This window comes from Anomaloglossus baeobatrachus, chromosome 7 (genome assembly GCF_048569485.1).
Source record: "Anomaloglossus baeobatrachus isolate aAnoBae1 chromosome 7, aAnoBae1.hap1, whole genome shotgun sequence".
NCBI classification, from domain to species: domain Eukaryota; kingdom Metazoa; phylum Chordata; class Amphibia; order Anura; family Aromobatidae; genus Anomaloglossus; species Anomaloglossus baeobatrachus.
In genome coordinates this window covers 240,973,687-240,992,018 of record NC_134359.1, presented here as the reverse complement: position 1 = coordinate 240,992,018, position 18,332 = coordinate 240,973,687, and the positions used below count along the sequence as shown (strand labels likewise).

The 18,332-nt window shown below is 53.8% G+C and overlaps 1 protein-coding gene across 1 annotated transcript in view; it reads left to right on the top strand.

Annotated features, from left to right (window-relative positions):
• Positions 1-18,332, top strand: part of SMG1 (SMG1 nonsense mediated mRNA decay associated PI3K related kinase) — a 468,962-nt gene that overhangs the window by 147,964 nt on the left and 302,666 nt on the right. Inside the window, exons 18-21 of the mRNA XM_075319739.1 lie at positions 10,751-10,852; positions 13,607-13,747; positions 14,206-14,405; positions 15,756-15,952. Coding sequence (XP_075175854.1) covers positions 10,751-10,852; positions 13,607-13,747; positions 14,206-14,405; positions 15,756-15,952 — 640 coding nt within the window. The remainder of the gene's footprint in view (positions 1-10,750; positions 10,853-13,606; positions 13,748-14,205; positions 14,406-15,755; positions 15,953-18,332) is intronic.

Sequence of the window (18,332 nt, the reverse complement as noted above, 5' to 3'; positions counted from 1 at the left end):
CATACCTTCTCGAAGCACTACCAAGTGCATGCTCATGCTTCGGCAGATGCGAGCTTGGGCAGACGCATCCTTCAGGCGGCTGTCGCCCATTTGTGAAGTTAGGTTCTGCCTACTTCTTAGTTGTTCTGTTTATTCCCACCCAGGGACTGCTTTGGAACATCCCAAGGTCTGGGTCTCCCATAAGGAACGATAAAGAAAAAGAGAATTTTGTTTACTTACCGTAAATTCTTTTTCTTATAGTTCCTGTGAGGCAAATCCCGGGATATGAAGATGAATTATGACTCCAGTCATAATCCCTCATCACTCCCTGGCAGTGCCCCCTCCCTTCTTGTTCTCAGTGTTCCACTTACACCTCCATGGCCATGTCCTGTGATATGGAGATGAGGTGGTGTGGGAACAATGGACACAGGATGACTCCCTGCCGTCACCCTGTAACAAGAGTTGTATCTCATTAGCAAGGCTATGGAAATAGCCAGACAGAACGACTCCAGTAAAAAATGGTTCATATCTCGCAAGCCATATTTCCGATAAATATGGCAACCATAAAAATGGTGTCTCCGCATGCGGACGATGCCGGCACACCCTTTTTATGGGAGCAGGACATTGGGAAATGCCCCAGGCGTGATATCAGCCAATGGGGAACTGGCAGACAGGTCATGAGTCCCCTCGTTCTGTAGCTAAATTCATAACTGTCACAATGAGAGCGTTGGCGTCCGCCTACGACGCTCCCAGGCAAAGTTATGGCCCATATTCCATGTTGGGATATTGTCCATAACTCAAGCCAGGGGTGGAGCAGTGCTCCCTGTGAGGTCACGAAGGTAGGAGGGGACCTGGATTTGTCCAGGTTGATAACCCTACTTCGGCCATTTTCCAGTGTTCTTTCGCTGGGGGTCACGTGTGAGAAACATCTGTGGGAGTTCCTGGAAACCTGGTCTACAGCGCCCCCCTGTGGCCAGACGCACAAGGTAACTGAGTGAATTGCATACCTGTTTGTAAACCATGCTTTGTCTGTAACTGTACTCTGACATATGTATATTCTGTAGATTCCCTATTGTATATATTGTAGTTTCTAGTCTGCTTTAGGCTGATTAAATTATATAATTAATCTTGGGCTGTTCTGTTATCTCGATCTTGAATCCCACGTCTGTGTGTTCGGCTAATAGTTACCGTAAATCGGTTGGTGGCAGCGAATTGTGCCAAGGATTATTGTGGGGAGGCCAGTGAGATTCGGGGAGATTTTATATATTCCGCCCGCGGAGGTCGGGGGAATATATACCTTACTCTCACCGGGGACCCTTCAATAATCGGCATAAGTAGTATAGCGGCCTCCTTGCTTATGGTCGGGCAATTCCATAATTGGCCTGACTATAAGAGGGGCGCTAGAGAGCGCGTCACGTGCTCTGTCTGTCGGTCGGGAGGTATAAAGGAGGGGTGACCCCCACTTGTTACCCCCCGATTGTGACGTACTGGTAGCCAGCGCGGGGGATTTCTGAGTGACCCCCCCGGTGGTTTGTGACATATTGGTGGCATAGCGGTGGGATCGAGATAATAGTGTGTGTGAGTGTGAGACCCATACTCCCAGACACTAAAGACTGCCTGCAGCAGCTGTGGCTGCTGGGGTCTTCAGACTAGCTCAACACTAGAGTGTCAGAGTGCAGATACTGTAAGGGGTGTGGAGGCATCAGGTGTCAGTTCTGTGTCAGTGACCAAAAGTCTGCAAGAATGGCTGATGGCACCAGGAGCAGAGCTATGCAACTGGCCAATGCTAAAGCAGGAGCCGAAGAGAGGGAGGACGGTGCTGTGGGCAGTAATGAGGAGGTTGCCCACGAGTCCTCCAGGAGCTCGACGCCAGAAAACCGTTCTGCAGAGGACAGCGCACAAGCTGGCAATTATGGACAAGATGAGGAGCAGCTCACCCAAGGGTCCTCAACGAGCCAGATGCCAGCCCTCCGCTCTGCAAGGGACAGTGAATCACCAGGCTCCGCAGCGGGCCGCAGATCACCACGTGCCATTCCACCGAGCCTGGGAGGCTCGGATAGCCTTCTTCAAATGGCTATGGCCCTTCTCCAGGCTGGAGACCAGGAGGGCTACAAGGGACTCCTGGCAGAGCGCAGGGCAGAGCGGCACGCAGAGCGTGAGGCTGCGGAGCGAGAGCGGCAGGCAGCGCGTGAAGAGCGAGAGCGACAGGCAGACCGTGACTACCAGCTGCAGCTAGCTCAGCTCCGGCCCTCATCAGCCACATGTGACCTTCAAAACACCAAACTTCCAAAGGTCCGTGTTGAGGACTTCCCAGTGCTGGAGAAGGATGGAGACTTGGACTCTTTCCTGACTGCTTTTGAACGGACTTGCTTGCAGCACCATCTGAACAAGGACCAGTGGGCCAAATACCTGACCCCCCGTTTAAGGGGTAAGGCCCTGGATGTCCTTGGGGACTTGCCTGCTGAGGCAGATCAGGGCTACGACACCATCAAGCGGGCCCTGATCCAACAGTACAACCTCACTCCAGAGTCCTACCGCAAGAAGTTCCGGAGCCTACAGAAGGGACCAAAGGACTCCTGGGCTGACCACAGGCGGGCACTTGCCCGAGCTGCCGACCACTGGACCCAAGGCCTGCAGCTTTCCACTGGACCGGAGATCCTGGACTTGTTCATCACGGAGCAACTCTTGTGGAACTGCCCTGAGGATCTCCGCCAGTTCATCCGAGACCAGAAGCCAAAGGGGTCCACGGCTACAGCTGCCCTTGCCGATGACTACACCAACAACCGGGCCCCTGAGGCCAGGAGAGCGGCCACCAGCAGCACCTGGAGAGGGGGTAAGATGAATTCGGCGACTGCCCCACCTGCCCCTAGACTGCAGGGGGTGTCCCCCTCAACTCCCCTCTCCAGGCCCGTGGCGGAACCAAGACGGTGCCACCAGTGCAACCTACCTGGACACTTCAAGGCCATGTGCCCTCAGCGTCCCAAGGCCCCGGCTCCGTCCCCGTCCCAAGGGCCGCCCAAGGTGTATTGTGTGGGTGGGGGTGGTGGTAGGTCCCTGGACAGCTTCCAACCTGTCACCGTCGGCCGGTCTGTGACCATAGGACTGCGAGACAGCGCCTCGGAGGTGACTCTGGTGCGGCCTGAGATGGTGTCCCCCCAAGACTTGATCCCTGGAAAAACCCTCGCTGTCTCCGGGATTGGAGGCATTGACCCGGCGCTGCCTGTTGCTGACATTTATGTGGACTGGGGCGCAGGGCGAGGGGTGAGGGAGGTGGGGGTAACTGATCGGATCCCCGCAAACGTGCTACTTGGGACAGATTTGGGGCAGATAACCTCCCAGTTTGGGCCCCAACCAAGGGCTGAACCTTCAGCCAGTACTGACATGCCTCCGGACAATGTTAATGTGTTATCTATGAATGATGTAAGGGAGGAGGGAGTGAACTCTGATATTTCTGCTTGCATAGACACCATAGACACACACACAGCTGCAGCTGTGACAGGGGAGGGGGTCAGAGAAAGGTGTGACAATGCCTCTACAAGTAACCAGCCTGTGAGCTGGGATCTGTTGCCCTCTGCAGGGATAAGCAGAGAGCAGGGTGCTGCAGGGGGAGGACCAGTGTGTGGGGTGGGGGCTACCACAGCAAATGTGGGGTCCCCAGAGATTTCACAGCGGGGTTCTGTTGCTGCAGGAGGGGAACAGGCAGGTGAGATTGGGGCCGGTCCAGGAGCGGAAGTGCTCCCAGGTAAGATCTCGGTGCATGGTTCCCCCACAACCGGGGTGTCAGGAAGCCAGGTAGGTCTGCCTGAACCGGCGACTTGGTCAGGAACGGAGGAGGAGCAGGCACGACCCACGGTCACAGCGGCTGTGGCCGCTGTCACCCGCAGTGGGAGTGCTGGAAGCCAAGGGGCCTCCCGGAGGTCCGATAGCTCTTCCCCTTCTGACCAAGTGGCAGCCGAGTCAGGTGGAGGCCGGGACACAGGTCCCGGGGTACTGACTGAAGATGTGACAGTCTCGTCGATTCTGGCCACATCTAGTCAGGGGTTTCAGGCAGCGTTAGAAGCTGACGACAGCCTGAAAGCTCTTAAGGAGCAGGCGGCCCAGCCTCCCTCGGACTCGGACCCGGAGCGAGTGGTCTGGGACCAAGGACGGCTGTACCGGGCCACGGTCCAGCAGGGTTCACCGGAGGCGTGGCCCAGGGACCGACAGTTGGTGGTACCCTATCCGTTCCGGACGGAGTTGTTGCGGATCGCACATGAGATTCCGATGGCCGGACACCTAGGGATCGCTAAGACCAAGGCCAGGTTAAACCAGCATTTCCACTGGCCAAAAATGGGGGCCGATGTGGCTGCCTACTGCCGTTCGTGTGAAACCTGTCAGAGAGTGGGGAAGGCGGGGCCACGCCCCAAAGCCCCACTGGTATCTCTGCCAATCATCGATGAGCCTTTCAGGAGGGTGGCTGTGGATCTGGTCGGCCCGCTGGCCATCCCCAGCAGCTCCGGGAAACGCTTCCTACTGACGGTAGTGGACTATGCCACCCGGTACCCAGAAGCAGTGGCCTTGTCGTCCATTCGGGCTGACAAGGTGGCCACCGCATTGCTGGAGATTTTCTCCCGAGTGGGTTTTCCCCAGGAAATGCTCACTGACCGGGGGACCCAATTCATGTCCCAGCTGATGGAGGCCCTCTGTAAGCAAGTCCAGGTGCGACATCTGGTGGCCAGCCCGTACCATCCACAGACTAATGGCCTGTGCGAGCGGTTCAATGGCACCTTAAAGCAGATGCTTAAGATGTTGGTCGACTCCCATGGGCGTGACTGGGAGCGGTATCTCCCACACCTGTTATTTGCTTACCGGGAGGTTCCACAGGCCTCAACAGGATTCTCACCGTTTGAGCTCCTGTACGGGCGACGTGTGCGGGGCCCCCTGGCTCTGGTGAAAGAGGCTTGGGAAGGGGATTTGGCCACCCCTGGAGTGTCGGTTATCGAGTATGTCATGCGCTTCCGGGACAAAATGCAGGCCTTGACGCAACTGGTACACGACAATATGGCTCAAGCCCAGGCCGATCAGAAGCGTTGGTACGACCAGAACGCTCGTGAGAGGACCTACCAAGTGGGTCAAAAGGTGTGGGTACTGGTCCCCGTACCACAGGACAAGCTTCAGGCAGCCTGGGAAGGCCCATACCTCGTGTACCAGCAGCTCAACCCTGTAACGTACCTGGTCACCCTGGACCCTGCCCGTGGAAGGCGGAAGCCCTTCCATGTGAACATGATGAAGGCACCTCATGAGCGGGAGGCATGTGCGCTCCCCGTGTGCAACCTGCCCGAGGAGGGAGAAGCGGAAACCCTCTTGGATATGCTAGCCCAGGTTAGGGCAGGCGGATCCATTGAGGATGTGGAGGTTGGCCACCAGCTCTTGGAGGACCAACGGTCCCAGCTGTGGGCCACCCTACACCCCTTCCGGGGGTTGTTTACCAACCAGCCCGGAAGGACTGACTTGGCTGTCCATCACGTGGACACTGGGGATCATCCCCCGATCCGGCGTTCAGCATATCGGGTCTCCCTGGAGGTGCAGCAACACATGCGCCAGGAGATTGACGAGATGCTGAAGCTGGGGGTGATCCAGGCATCCAACAGCGCTTGGGCCTCGCCTGTAGTCCTCGTCCCTAAGAAGGACCGAACCACTCGGTTCTGCGTGGACTACAGGGGGCTCAATGCTGTCACGGTCGCCGATGCGTACCCAATGCCACGCATCGATGACCTGCTCGATCAGTTGGCCGGGGCTCAGTACCTGACCATCATGGATCTGAGCCGGGGATATTGACAGATCCCCCTGACTCGCAAGGCCAGGGAACGCTCTGCCTTTATTACCCCATTTGGACTGTACGAGTCCACGGTGATGCCATTCGGGATGAGGAATGCCCCTGCCACTTTCCAGCGGATGGTCAACACCCTGCTCAAGGGACTTGAAGGGTACGCGGCCGCGTACCTGGATGACATTGCCGTCTTCAGTCCCACCTGGGAGGACCACCTAGAGCATCTAGCACAGGTGCTCAGGCGGATCCACCGGGCAGGTTTGACCATCAAGCCGGGAAAGTGTCAGCTGGCCATGAGCGAGGTCCAGTACCTCGGTCACCGGGTAGGTGGGAGAACACTGAAGCCCGAGCCTGAGAAAGTGGAAGCCATCGCATCCTGGCCCACCCCCAGGACCAAGAAGCAGGTGATGTCCTTCTTGGGGACCGCTGGGTACTATAGGAGGTTTGTTCCATGCTATAGTAGCCTGGCAAAGCCCTTGACGGACCTCACCAAGAAGAAGCTGCCCTCTGCAGTCGATTGGACAATGGACTGCGAGACAGCCTTCCGGGCCCTAAAGGACGCCCTGTCCAGCCCGCCCGTGCTACAGGCAGCCGACTTCACGCGGCCGTTTGTAGTACAGACCGACGCCAGTGACTTCGGCCTCGGTGCGGTGCTCAGCCAGGTGGACTCTGCGAGCCAAGAGCACCCAGTCTTGTACCTGAGCAGGAAGCTGTTACCAAGGGAAGTTGCCTATTCCACGATGGAGAAGGAGTGCCTGGCCATAGTGTGGGCCCTGCAGCGTCTGCAACCCTATCTATACGGGCGCCACTTCATCGTGGAGACGGACCACAATCCCCTCAGCTGGTTGCACACCGTCTCTGGGACGAATGGGCGATTGTTGCGATGGAGCCTTGCGCTCCAGCAATACAACTTCACCATTCGCCACAAAAGGGGCCGTGACCACGGTAACGCAGACGGGCTGTCCCGACAAGGAGAGGTCGTGGACGGGCGCACGGGGGAACACCGGAGTGTGCTGCCCCCTAGCGCCCTCAAAAGGGGGGAGGTGTGAGGCAAATCCCGGGATATGAAGATGAATTATGACTCCAGTCATAATCCCTCATCACTCCCTGGCAGTGCCCCCTCCCTTCTTGTTCTCAGTGTTCCACTTACACCTCCATGGCCATGTCCTGTGATATGGAGATGAGGTGGTGTGGGAACAATGGACACAGGATGACTCCCTGCCGTCACCCTGTAACAAGAGTTGTATCTCATTAGCAAGGCTATGGAAATAGCCAGACAGAACGACTCCAGTAAAAAATGGTTCATATCTCGCAAGCCATATTTCCGATAAATATGGCAACCATAAAAATGGTGTCTCCGCATGCGGACGATGCCGGCACACCCTTTTTATGGGAGCAGGACATTGGGAAATGCCCCAGGCGTGATATCAGCCAATGGGGAACTGGCAGACAGGTCATGAGTCCCCTCGTTCTGTAGCTAAATTCATAACTGTCACAATGAGAGCGTTGGCGTCCGCCTACGACGCTCCCAGGCAAAGTTATGGCCCATATTCCATGTTGGGATATTGTCCATAACTCAAGCCAGGGGTGGTGCAGTGCTCCCTGTGAGGTCACGAAGGTAGGAGGGGACCTGGATTTGTCCAGGTTGATAACCCTACTTCGGCCATTTTCCAGTGTTCTTTCGCTGGGGGTCACGTGTGAGAAACATCTGTGGGAGTTCCTGGAAACCTGGTCTACAGCGCCCCCCTGTGGCCAGACGCACAAGGTAACTGAGTGAATTGCATACCTGTTTGTAAACCATGCTTTGTCTGTAACTGTACTCTGACATATGTATATTCTGTAGATTCCCTATTGTATATATTGTAGTTTCTAGTGTGCTTTAGGCTGATTAAATTATATAATTAATCTTGGGCTGTTCTGTTATCTCGATCTTGAATCCCACGTCTGTGTGTTCGGCTAATAGTTACCGTAAATCGGTTGGTGGCAGCGAATTGTGCCAAGGATTATTGTGGGGAGGCCAGTGAGATTCGGGGAGATTTTATATATTCCGCCCGCGGAGGTCGGGGGAATATATACCTTACTCTCACCGGGGACCCTTCAATAATCGGCATAAGTAGTATAGCGGCCTCCTTGCTTATGGTCGGGCAATTCCATAATTGGCCTGACTATAAGAGGGGCGCTAGAGAGCGCGTCACGTGCTCTGTCTGTCGGTCGGGAGGTATAAAGGAGGGGTGACCCCCACTTGTTACCCCCCGATTGTGACGTACTGGTAGCCAGCGCGGGGGATTTCTGAGTGACCCCCCCGGTGGTTTGTGACAGTTCCGTATTGGGAGACCCAGCACCCTCCCTGTTGCCTGTTGGCAGTTTCTTGTTCCGCGTGTTATCACCGGCTGTTGTTGTGGACAGAGTCTCCGGTTGTTCCGGCTCTTGCTCTGTTCTACTTGTGGGTGGCTATTCTCCTTCAGCTTTTGCACTAAACTGGCTGGGACTGGCTCACCAGGGGGTGTATAAGCTCAGAGGGAGGAGCTACACTTTTAAGTGTAGTACTTTGTGTCCCCTCCGGAGGCAGAAGCTAAACACCCAAGGTCTGGGTCTCCCAATACGGAACTATAAGAAAAAGAATTTTACGGTAAATAAACAAAATTCTCTTTTTTGGACTTGTGACCGCTCCCAACGCCTTCATGAAGGTTCTCACTTCCCAAAGGTAGAAGTGTGGCAATCATCCCTTTTTTATGATATTTTGGTGAAGGTCCCATCCAGGAAAAATGTCTAATACCATACCCAATTTCTGGACATAATCTCTGACTCTTTCTTTCCCCAGACATTCTCTTCCTTACTTGTGTTTCATTTGCAGATGGAGACTGTCATCCATTTCTACATGAATGTTTTGGACAGGATGGTCTGTCTTCGTGGCCTTACCCTTTGACCAGTTTCACAGCCATCCGTTACAGCAGTTTATTCGGTCTCTATTTAGGATAGTCACATCTGTCTGTTGGAGACCACAGAGACCTCCTGTAATAGCTGATAGTTCCTGTTTTGTTTTCCAGCAGATCCATCTGTCCTCTCCTTTGGCAAGTGGTAATGACCGATGGTTGGGTCTTGAGCTAGGTAGCAATGTACAGCTACTCGGGGTTCTGGACTCTTCAAGAATCCCCTTCTGGGTCAACCATTTTTCTGACTCTCAACTGAAGAAGTTGACAGTCAGTCAACTCAATTGTGGTGCCCTACCTGAATTACTTGGGACATAAGGATAAGGCTGCACATCAAAGTTAGAAAATAGTATAATGCTATAAGCATACCGAAAAACATTGAAGCATACAATGAAAAATGCCACTTGCTAACTTGAAAGTGTGAATAATGAAATGCATACCTGCCATGAATATTAGGAAAAAGGAGATATTTAGCAATCGCATTGATCAATGTAACTGAGCCCCAAAACCTAGTCAATGTATATCTCTATATTGGGGTCCCTAGCTCTATGACCCTAACTGTGTGTCATCTCATTGTAATTAAAAACTGCTGTGTGTGGAGAGGGGTAACCAAGGACTTTCTTATATAGGAGATGGAAAAAACTTGTCCGAAAGGGGCGGAGCTGTGTTCACATTTAGAAAAAAACTTCATAATACTAAATAGGATAACTGAAGTGAGCACTAATATATATTATGAGAGCAAGCCAAAAAGTGGGCTTGCACTCATAATATATATTTGTGCTCACTTCAGTTATCCTATTTAGGATTATGAATTACTTGGGAGACCTCAACAATGAGGGAAACATCCAGGATTCTTCTTTGGGTGGAGTGTCACAGTACCTGCCCGTTGTTTTTCCGGTCTCCACTTTATCCCCCTTTTCTCTCTATCACCATATTCTCTCTACCAACTGGATCTAGTCCGGACCACTAGGGGTCAGTTCTTTTTGCCTCCGGTTTGATTGTTCCTTTTTACCAGCGTTTTTTTTTGTAAAATAATTTTTGCCGGTACACATCTTTGAGGCTGGGGGGGGGGGGGGGGTGATGCTGTCAGGCGCCGGCGGCCGAGATTGAGGAGCGGGGGGGAATCCGTCAGCCGGCGGCCGAGATTGAGAAGCGGGAAGGGTGCTGTCGGGTGGCTGGAAGATCCTGTGCATGGTTTACCTGTTGAGGCACTGGCCAGTGGAAAACGTAAGTTCCCATACAGCTCCGCCCCCCCTGGCCGCATTGCCGCCCCCCTGAATTTAGTGCCACTTGAGCAAACTGCTCAACTTGTCCAATGGACCGTGCGGCTCTCCATTCTCCATCCCCCTGCTCCTTCCATCCTCAATCGCCCTGATCTCTCCATCTTCCTTCCCCCTCGTCTCTCAATTCTCCATACCCCTGATCTCACTCTTTCCCCACTGCACAGCCTTGCCGCCCTCTGCACCCCTCTCTCATACCCTGCACTCCATCTTCTTCAGCTTCTTTCCCGCTGGGCAAAACTCCACGGCTCCACCCACCCGAGTCACATGTACGTGACATCATTGCAGGTCCTGCAGCTCCAGTAGCTGTTCTGCTTGTGCCTCCGCTCCACACATGGCTAATTTGTATAGTTTACAAATTAGCCATGTGGACAGAGCCAGAGGTGCTGGCCCTCAGCGCTCTTCCGATTTCCCGGTACAAAAAAGCACTGCTTTTTACTAATTTTTCTTTCGGGTGTTTGGGTTGCTCTTCTACAGTTTTTTGCGCTAAATTTAGCTGCGTAGTGGTCAGGGAGAGGGTAGAGCCCACCTGGAGGAGACAGCACATTTTTTAATATATCGTCAAACCCCTTAGTTGTATGGCATATACCCATAGTTCTGTGTTCTCCAATGTATTCAATGACAAACACATTTTACAGTAGGTTCAAAAATAATTTTTGCAAAGATAAATGTCTGCATCTGTGTAGGTCCCCCCCACATATGTTCCTCTAAGAATATAGGCATTAATGTACCTTCGAATTCCTTTGTCCTAGGTGCGTTGATGTGTGTCGTGTGCAGCTTGTATCAAGTGGGACACGAGTGAGACAAGCGTTTGGGAAGCTTTTGAAGTCGATTTCTCTAGACATCGTATTAAGGTATGTTATTGTCTGCAGTAGTTTAATGTCTGAGCCCCAGAATAAGTTATTTTACATCTTATTGGCATGCTTGTATTTTATTTTTCTGGCTATGTATTGCAGTCTTTAGGAACATTACAACTGATCTGTAATACAACATTATCAGAAGATTAAAGCGAACCTTTCACCAGTGTAAGGGCAGGGGCAGTGCTGCGGAGTTAAGTTGTCACATTAAAAACCCTCATAGTTAAATGCTATCTATAACCCTGCCCCCGCCACTGATTGGCAGCATCCTAATTCAGCAAAGACTTTCCCATTGCTGAGATGAGTCGTTGTTGCTGATGAGATTCTATGATGACAGGAGGGCCTAGAGGCAGGGGAGAGTCAGAGGGGGGAGCTATGTGCGGGAGAGTCAGAGGGGGGAGCTATGTGCGGGAGAGTCAGGGGGGGGAGCTATGTGCGGGAGAGGCAGGGGGGGGAGCTATGTGCGGGAGAGGCAGGGGGGGGAGCTATGTGCGGGAGAGGCATGGGGGGAGCTATGTGCGGGAGAGGCAGGGGGGGGAGCTATGTGCGGGAGAGGCAGGGGGGGGAGCTATGTGCGGGAGAGGCAGGGGGGGGAGCTATGTGCGGGAGAGGCAGGGGGGGGGAGCTATGTGCGGGAGAGGCGGGGGGGGAGCTATGTGCGGGAGAGGCGGGGGGGGGAGCTATGTGCGGGAGAGGCGGGGGGGGGAGCTATGTGCGGGAGAGGCAGGAGGGGGGAGCTATGTGCGGGAGAGGCAGGAGGGGGGAGCTATGTGCGGGAGAGGCAGGAGGGGGGAGCTATGTGCGGTAGAGGCGGGGGGGAGCTATGTGCGGGAGAGGCAGGGGGGGGAGCTATGTGCGGGAGAGGCAGGGGGGGGGAGCTATGTGCGGGAGAGGCAGGGGGGAGCTATGTGCGGGAGAGGCATGGGGGAGCTATGTGCAGGAGAGGCATGGGGGGAGCTATGTGCGGGAGAGGCATGGGGGGGGAGCTATGTGCGGTATAGGCAGGGGGGGGAGCTATGTACGGGAGAGGCAGGGGGGGGAGCTATGTGCGGGAGAGGCATGGGGGGAGCTATGTGCGGGAGAGGCAGGGGGGGGAGCTATGTGCGGGAGAGGCAGGAGGGGGGAGCTATGTGCGGGAGAGGCAGGGGGGGGAGCTATGTGCGGGAGAGGCAGGGGGGGGGGAAGCTATGTGCGGGAGAGGCATGGGGGGAGCTATGTGCGGGAGAGGCAGGGGGGGGAGCTATGTGCGGGAGAGGCAGGAGGGGGGAGCTATGTGCGGGAGAGGCAGGGGGGGGGAAGCTATGTGCGGGAGAGGCATGGGCTATGTGCGGGAGAGGCATGGGGGGAGCTATGTGCGGGAGAGGCATGGGGGGAGCTATGTGCGGGAGAGGCATGGGGGGAGCTATGTGCGGGAGAGGCATGGGGGGGAGCTATGTGCGGGAGAGGCATGGGGGGGAGCTATGTGCGGGAGAGGCATGGGGGGGAGCTATGTGCGGGAGAGGCATGGGGGGGAGCTATGTGCGGGAGAGGCAGGAGGGGGGAGCTATGTGCGGGAGAGGCAGGGGGGGGAGCTATGTGCGGGAGAGGCAGGAGGGGGGAGCTATGTGCGGGAGAGGCAGGGGGGGGAGCTATGTGCGGGAGAGGCAGGGGGGGGGAAGCTATGTGCGGGAGAGGCATGGGGGGGAGCTATGTGCGGGAGAGGCATGGGCTATGTGCGGGAGAGGCATGGGGGGAGCTATGTGCGGGAGAGGCATGGGGGGAGCTATGTGCGGGAGAGGCATGGGGGGAGCTATGTGCGGGAGAGGCATGGGGGGGAGCTATGTGCGGGAGAGGCATGGGGGGGAGCTATGTGCGGGAGAGGCATGGGGGGGAGCTATGTGCGGGAGAGGCATGGGGGGGAGCTATGTGCGGGAGAGGCATGGGGGGGAGCTATGTGCGGGAGAGGCAGGGGGGGGAGCTATGTGCGGGAGATGCAGGGGGGGGAGCTATGTGCGAGAGAGGCAGGGGGGAGCTATATGCGGGAGAGCTAGATTAAGAGCTCCGCCCTCTCCCTCTTCTTTTTACATAATATCTTACCAGCACTAAGTACATCGAAATTGTAATAAAAAAATACATGATTGTTTTGTTTTTTTTTTCTCCCATGTTCACTAATATGGTAAAACTAACCTGGCAGCCTGATATCCCATTGCTCTGTACAGCAGAAATCATGAATGCAGGCTTCTGAGCCGGTGTACACAGGAGGATCATCATGACAGGCACATGGGTCATCAACTGACCCTCATCTTTCAGGGCAACTCATCGGCGTCCCGTGAACACGATGAACATGCTGATGGGAGCAGGGAATGAAACGCTGCCAGTCAGCGCATGTTAAATCTTGCTCTCAGAGATTTGACAGTGGGATTTAACTGGTTTATAGCTGCAGGCTATCCACCCACCTGATCCACCCGCGCCTGTTAGAGGCACATGTCGGCTGATCAGATCAGGCAAAGTGCAGGGAAAGAGGCAGGCTTGCCATGTAAACCTACATCAAAGGCGGTTACACATCCTTTGACTTAACCCCTTAATGACCACTGACATTTAACTCTAAAACTACTTAGTCATTTGAATAGGGCTCTGTCCACATTTGCATGCCAGGCCTTCCTTCAGTATTTATGCTGACAAGAATACTCTCTGACAAATATTCCATATTTCTGTTTGAAAATGAATATTAATTATTATTTTTTTATTTTTTTTTCCGTCTTTTTTTCAAAGTAACACAAATCACACTGAAATGCAGGAAATCTCCTCGGCCGTTCGAAACCACATGAGCAAATCTCCCAGCAACACTTTCCATCCGCAGGATTTTTCCGATGTCATCAGCTTTATACTGTATGGGAGCTTCCACAGATCGGGGTAAGGCCGTGTGCCTGCGTGTCTTGAGTTAGAAGTTACAGGGCTAAATCTTGACCTAAACTAGTCTTTCACTTCTTGACCTCCTATACAAACTTTGTTCAGTGTTAACATAAAACAAAGCGCAAGATTCAGAACGATATGTCAAGAGCGAGGGATGAGTTCATGTCCGGTACTGTACAAAAGGTCTTCTAGGTACACCTTTTTTAAGAAACTGCAGAAGGTTGTTCCAAACATCTTGGAGAAGTAGCCACTAATCCTATATATGAGGCTTGTACAAATCCTTCTGCCTTTTCATGTAATCCTCTGTTTATTCCCTATGGAAATTAAGAAAATTGAAATAATGGCAGTATAAGCGCTTATTAGTTAGGTTACACAAACAAAATCAAAAAGAGCTTTGCCCTCTGCATTGCCCATGTTGCTCCATTAAGGTGGTTTACGGATATTTTTATCCTCCACAGTAAAGATAACTGGCTGGAGAGGTTGTTCCACAGTTGCCAGAGACTGGATAAGAGAGACGCTTCACTCATTCCTCGCAACCTGCTGAAGACGGAGGCTGTTCTGTGGCAATGGGTCGTATGGGAGGCTGCTCAATTCACTGTTCTGTCAAAGTTACGGACACCGCTAGGAAGAGCTCAAGATACGTTCCAGACAATTGAAGGTATGTGGTGATCGTGAATGGAACAAGAGCTTCATCTATGTATGTATAATGAATATATATCTGTATAATTTTTTTTCCTGGATTCATACATTCCTTAACCAAGGATCTGACAAAACACTAGTGTATGCCCTCATTATCTCCTGCCTCAACTACTGCAACCCCCCCTGCTCTGTGGTCTCCCTTCTAGCTCTCTTTCACCCCTCCAATTTGTTTTAAACTCTGCTGCCCGACTAATCCACCTGTATCCTTGCTATTCCCTAGCCTCTTTCTCTGTCAATCTCTTCACTGGGTTCCCATTGCCTAAAAACTCCAGTTCAAAACCCTAACCATGACATTACAAAGCCATCCACAACCTGTCTCCTCCATATATTGGTAACCTAGTCTCCTGGTACCTACATGCACGCGACCTTCGATCGTCACAAGATCTCCTCTCCTCTTCCCACAATTGTATACAAGAGTTCGCTCATGCATCCCCCATACTCAAAAACGCTTTACCCTAACATATCAGACTCTCACCTACCATGGAACCCTTCAAAAGGAACCTGAAGACCCACCTTTTCTGGCAAGCCTACAACCTGTAGTAACCCTGAGTCCACTATACTGCTTCACAACCAGCTCTACCATCACCTACTGTATCATCACCCATCCCTAGTAGACTGAGCCCTCGCAGGCTGGGTCTTCTCTCCTCCTGTAGACTGTGAGCCCTAGACTGTGAGCCCTCGCGGGCAGGGTCCTCTCTCCTCCTGTAGACTGTGAGCCCTCGTGGGCAGGGTCCCCCCTCGTCCTGTAGCCTGTGCCCTCGTGGGCAGGGTCTGCTCTCGTCCTGTAGCCTGTGCCCTCGTGGGCAGGGTCCGCTCTTGTCTTGTAGCCTGTGCCCTCGCGGGCAGGGTCCTCTCTCCTCCTGTAGACTGTGAGCCCTCGTGGGCAGGGTCCCCCCTCGTCCTGTAGCCTGTGCCCTCGTGGGCAGGGTCCCCCCTCGTCCTGTAGCCTGTGCCCTCGTGGGCAGGGTCTGCTCTTGTCTAGTAGCCTGTCCCCTCGTGGGCAGGGTCTGCTCTTGTCTTGTAGCTTGTGCCCTCGTGGGCAGTGACCTCTCTCGCCCTGTAGACTTTGATCCCTCGTGGGCAGTGACCTCTCTCGTCCTGTAGACTGTGAGCCCTCACGGGCAGGGTCCTCTCCTCCTGTACCGGTCTGTGCCTTGTATTGTTTGATTATTGTACTTGTTTTATGTATACCTCTTTTTACATGTAAAGTGCCATGGAATAAATGGCGTTATAATAATCGTCGTCCATGTATTACATGCTTTTCTTTGTGTTAGTCATTACTCTGAAGTGTATTCCCTTTTGTCTTAAGGTATTATCCGGAGCCTAGCCGCTCACACCCTTAATCCAGACCAGGATGTTAGCCAGTGGACGACTGCCGACAATGATGAAGGACACGCCAATAATCAGTTGCGTCTAGTACTTCTCTTGCAGTATTTAGAGAATCTGGACAAGTTGATGTACAACGCCTATGAGGGATGTGCCAATGCATTGACCTCTCCACCCAAGGTATGTATCTGTGGTTTAGTTGCTTTGCAGCATCAGATGCTGTAAAGACTTATAGAATCCTGCATAATTTCTTTTTCTTTGTCGCTCCATTGGGAGACCCAGACAATTGGGTGTATAGCTTCTGCCTCCGGAGGCCACACACAGTATTACACTTTAAAAAGTGTAACCCCTCCCCTCTGCCTATACACCCTCCAGTGCATCACGGGCCCATCAGTTTTATGCTTTGTGTTGAAGGAGGCACACATTCACTCAAGCTCCCATTTTAGTCAGCAGCAGCTGCTGATTGTATCGGATGGAAGAAAAGAGGGCCCCCAACAGGGCCCCCGGCATGCTCCCTTCTCACCCCACTAAGTCGGCGGTGCTGTTAAGGTTGAGGTACCCATTGCGGGTACAAAGGCTGGAGCCACATGCCGTTTTTCCTTCCCCATCCCTTAGAGGCTCTGGGAGAAGTGGGATCCTAACCGGTCACCATTCACTGGGACCGGGCTCCCTCCGCAGCCCCTGGGGGAATCTGCCGGACAGGAGACTGGGTATCATCAGGGACAGGCCCTGCATCTAAAAGGTACTCTGTGTCCCCTTGGGGACGGTGCATGGAGCGCCTGTGTCACAGACGCTGCAGCGGCTGCTGTTTTTTTGTGACGACCGGGACTACCGCGCCGACCGCGCCTGTTTGCCGGCCGCGTTATTAAATTTAGTCCCCGGCTTCATGCGGCCTAGTACCATAACTCCCGCCCCCGGGCCTGCCAGTCAGGGGTAAGGGCGGGACGGTCGACTGGACGTCGGCAGTGAGGGCTGGAGCATACTTAGGTGTCCTCCTCCCCCCTCACTGATCACTGTGGGGCACCAGATTCCCGCACTTTTAGTCACCGCCCACGGCTCCCTCCTCCCCTGAGAGCTCCGGCAGCCATTGTTACAATCACTTCTGCTGGTGGAGGATTTCAGAACGAGCTCTGCAGCTCTGGGAGGCCCAGGCAGGGAATCTGGTGGACACACAACCGCTTTGGGCGCTCGGTAAGCCACACCGGTTACCGGTGCTGGCCCCCCTAGGGTGCCGAAGTGTATATATATATATACATATATTTGTATACATTTTCTCTGTTCGGCCGCATTGTTTTGCTTTTGGCTATATACCCTCAGTGATCACTCTCAGAGGAGACAACAGCATGTCGTCCGCAAAGAGCAAGAGTGCCAAGACACAGGGTTATTTTGCAACCTGTACCTCTTGTGCGGCTATGTTACCTGCAGGTTCCACCTACCCTCACTGTGAGCAATGCTCGGCCCCTGTGGCACTCACTCAGTTGGAGCCTCGGGCACTGGTGGGACCCTCGGCTCAGGTAGAACCGCCGGCTTCCACTGTCCAGGTGGCAGGGACAGAGTTTGCAGTTTTGGCTGAGAAACTCTGAGTCGCTTTCACAATCCATGGCTCAGTCTATGGACAGATGGTCTGCTAAGATACTAGAAGCCTTGCAGTCCAGATCGGTACTTACACAGGCCCCGGGCACTGTGAGTTCATCGCCCCCAGGCCCCTCTCGGTCTGCGCAGCAGAGTGCTCCTGGGGTGACACCTAGGTCCCACGGGGAGGACTCCGACACGGCCCGCAGTCCCAGACCGGCTAAGCGGGCTCGCTGGGAACCTTCCCCGACTTCATCACGCTGTTCGGGGTCTCAGCTTGAGGACTCTCTGGAGGATGAAGCGGAGGTCGCAGCTCAGGGCTCTGATCCTGACGTTGCTCTCAATCTTGATACACCTGAAGGGGACGCCATAGTAAATGACCTTATAGCGTCCATCAACCAGGTGCTAGATCTTTCTCCCCCAACTCCACCTATAGAGGAGTCGGCTTCGCAGCAGGAGAAACACCAGTTTAGGTTTCCCAAACGTACACGGAGTGCGTTTTTCGATCACTCTAACTTCAGAGATGCTGTCCAGAAGCACAGAGCTTTTCCGGACAAGCGCTTTACTAAGCGCCTTAATGACACACGTTACCCCTTCCCCCCTGACGTAGTTAAGGGTTGGGCTCAGTGTCCCAAGGTGGACCCTCCAGTCTCTAGACTGGCAGCTAGATCCGTAGTATCAGTGGCAGATGGCTCATCGCTCAAGGATGCCACTGACAGGCAGATAGAGCTCCTGATGAAATCCATCTATGAAGCCATAGGCGCGTCTTTTGCCCCGGCCTTTGCAGCAGTGTGGGCACTCCAAGCTATCTCAGCTTGTCTGTCTGAGATTAATGCGGTCACACGTACCTCTGCTCCGCAAGTTGCGTCTTTGACTTCGCAGGCGTCGGTATTTTCATCCTACGCCATGAATGCCGTCCTGGACTCTGCGAGCCGTACAGCGGTAGCGTCCGCCAATTCGGTGGCAGTCCGCAGGGCCATGTGGCTAC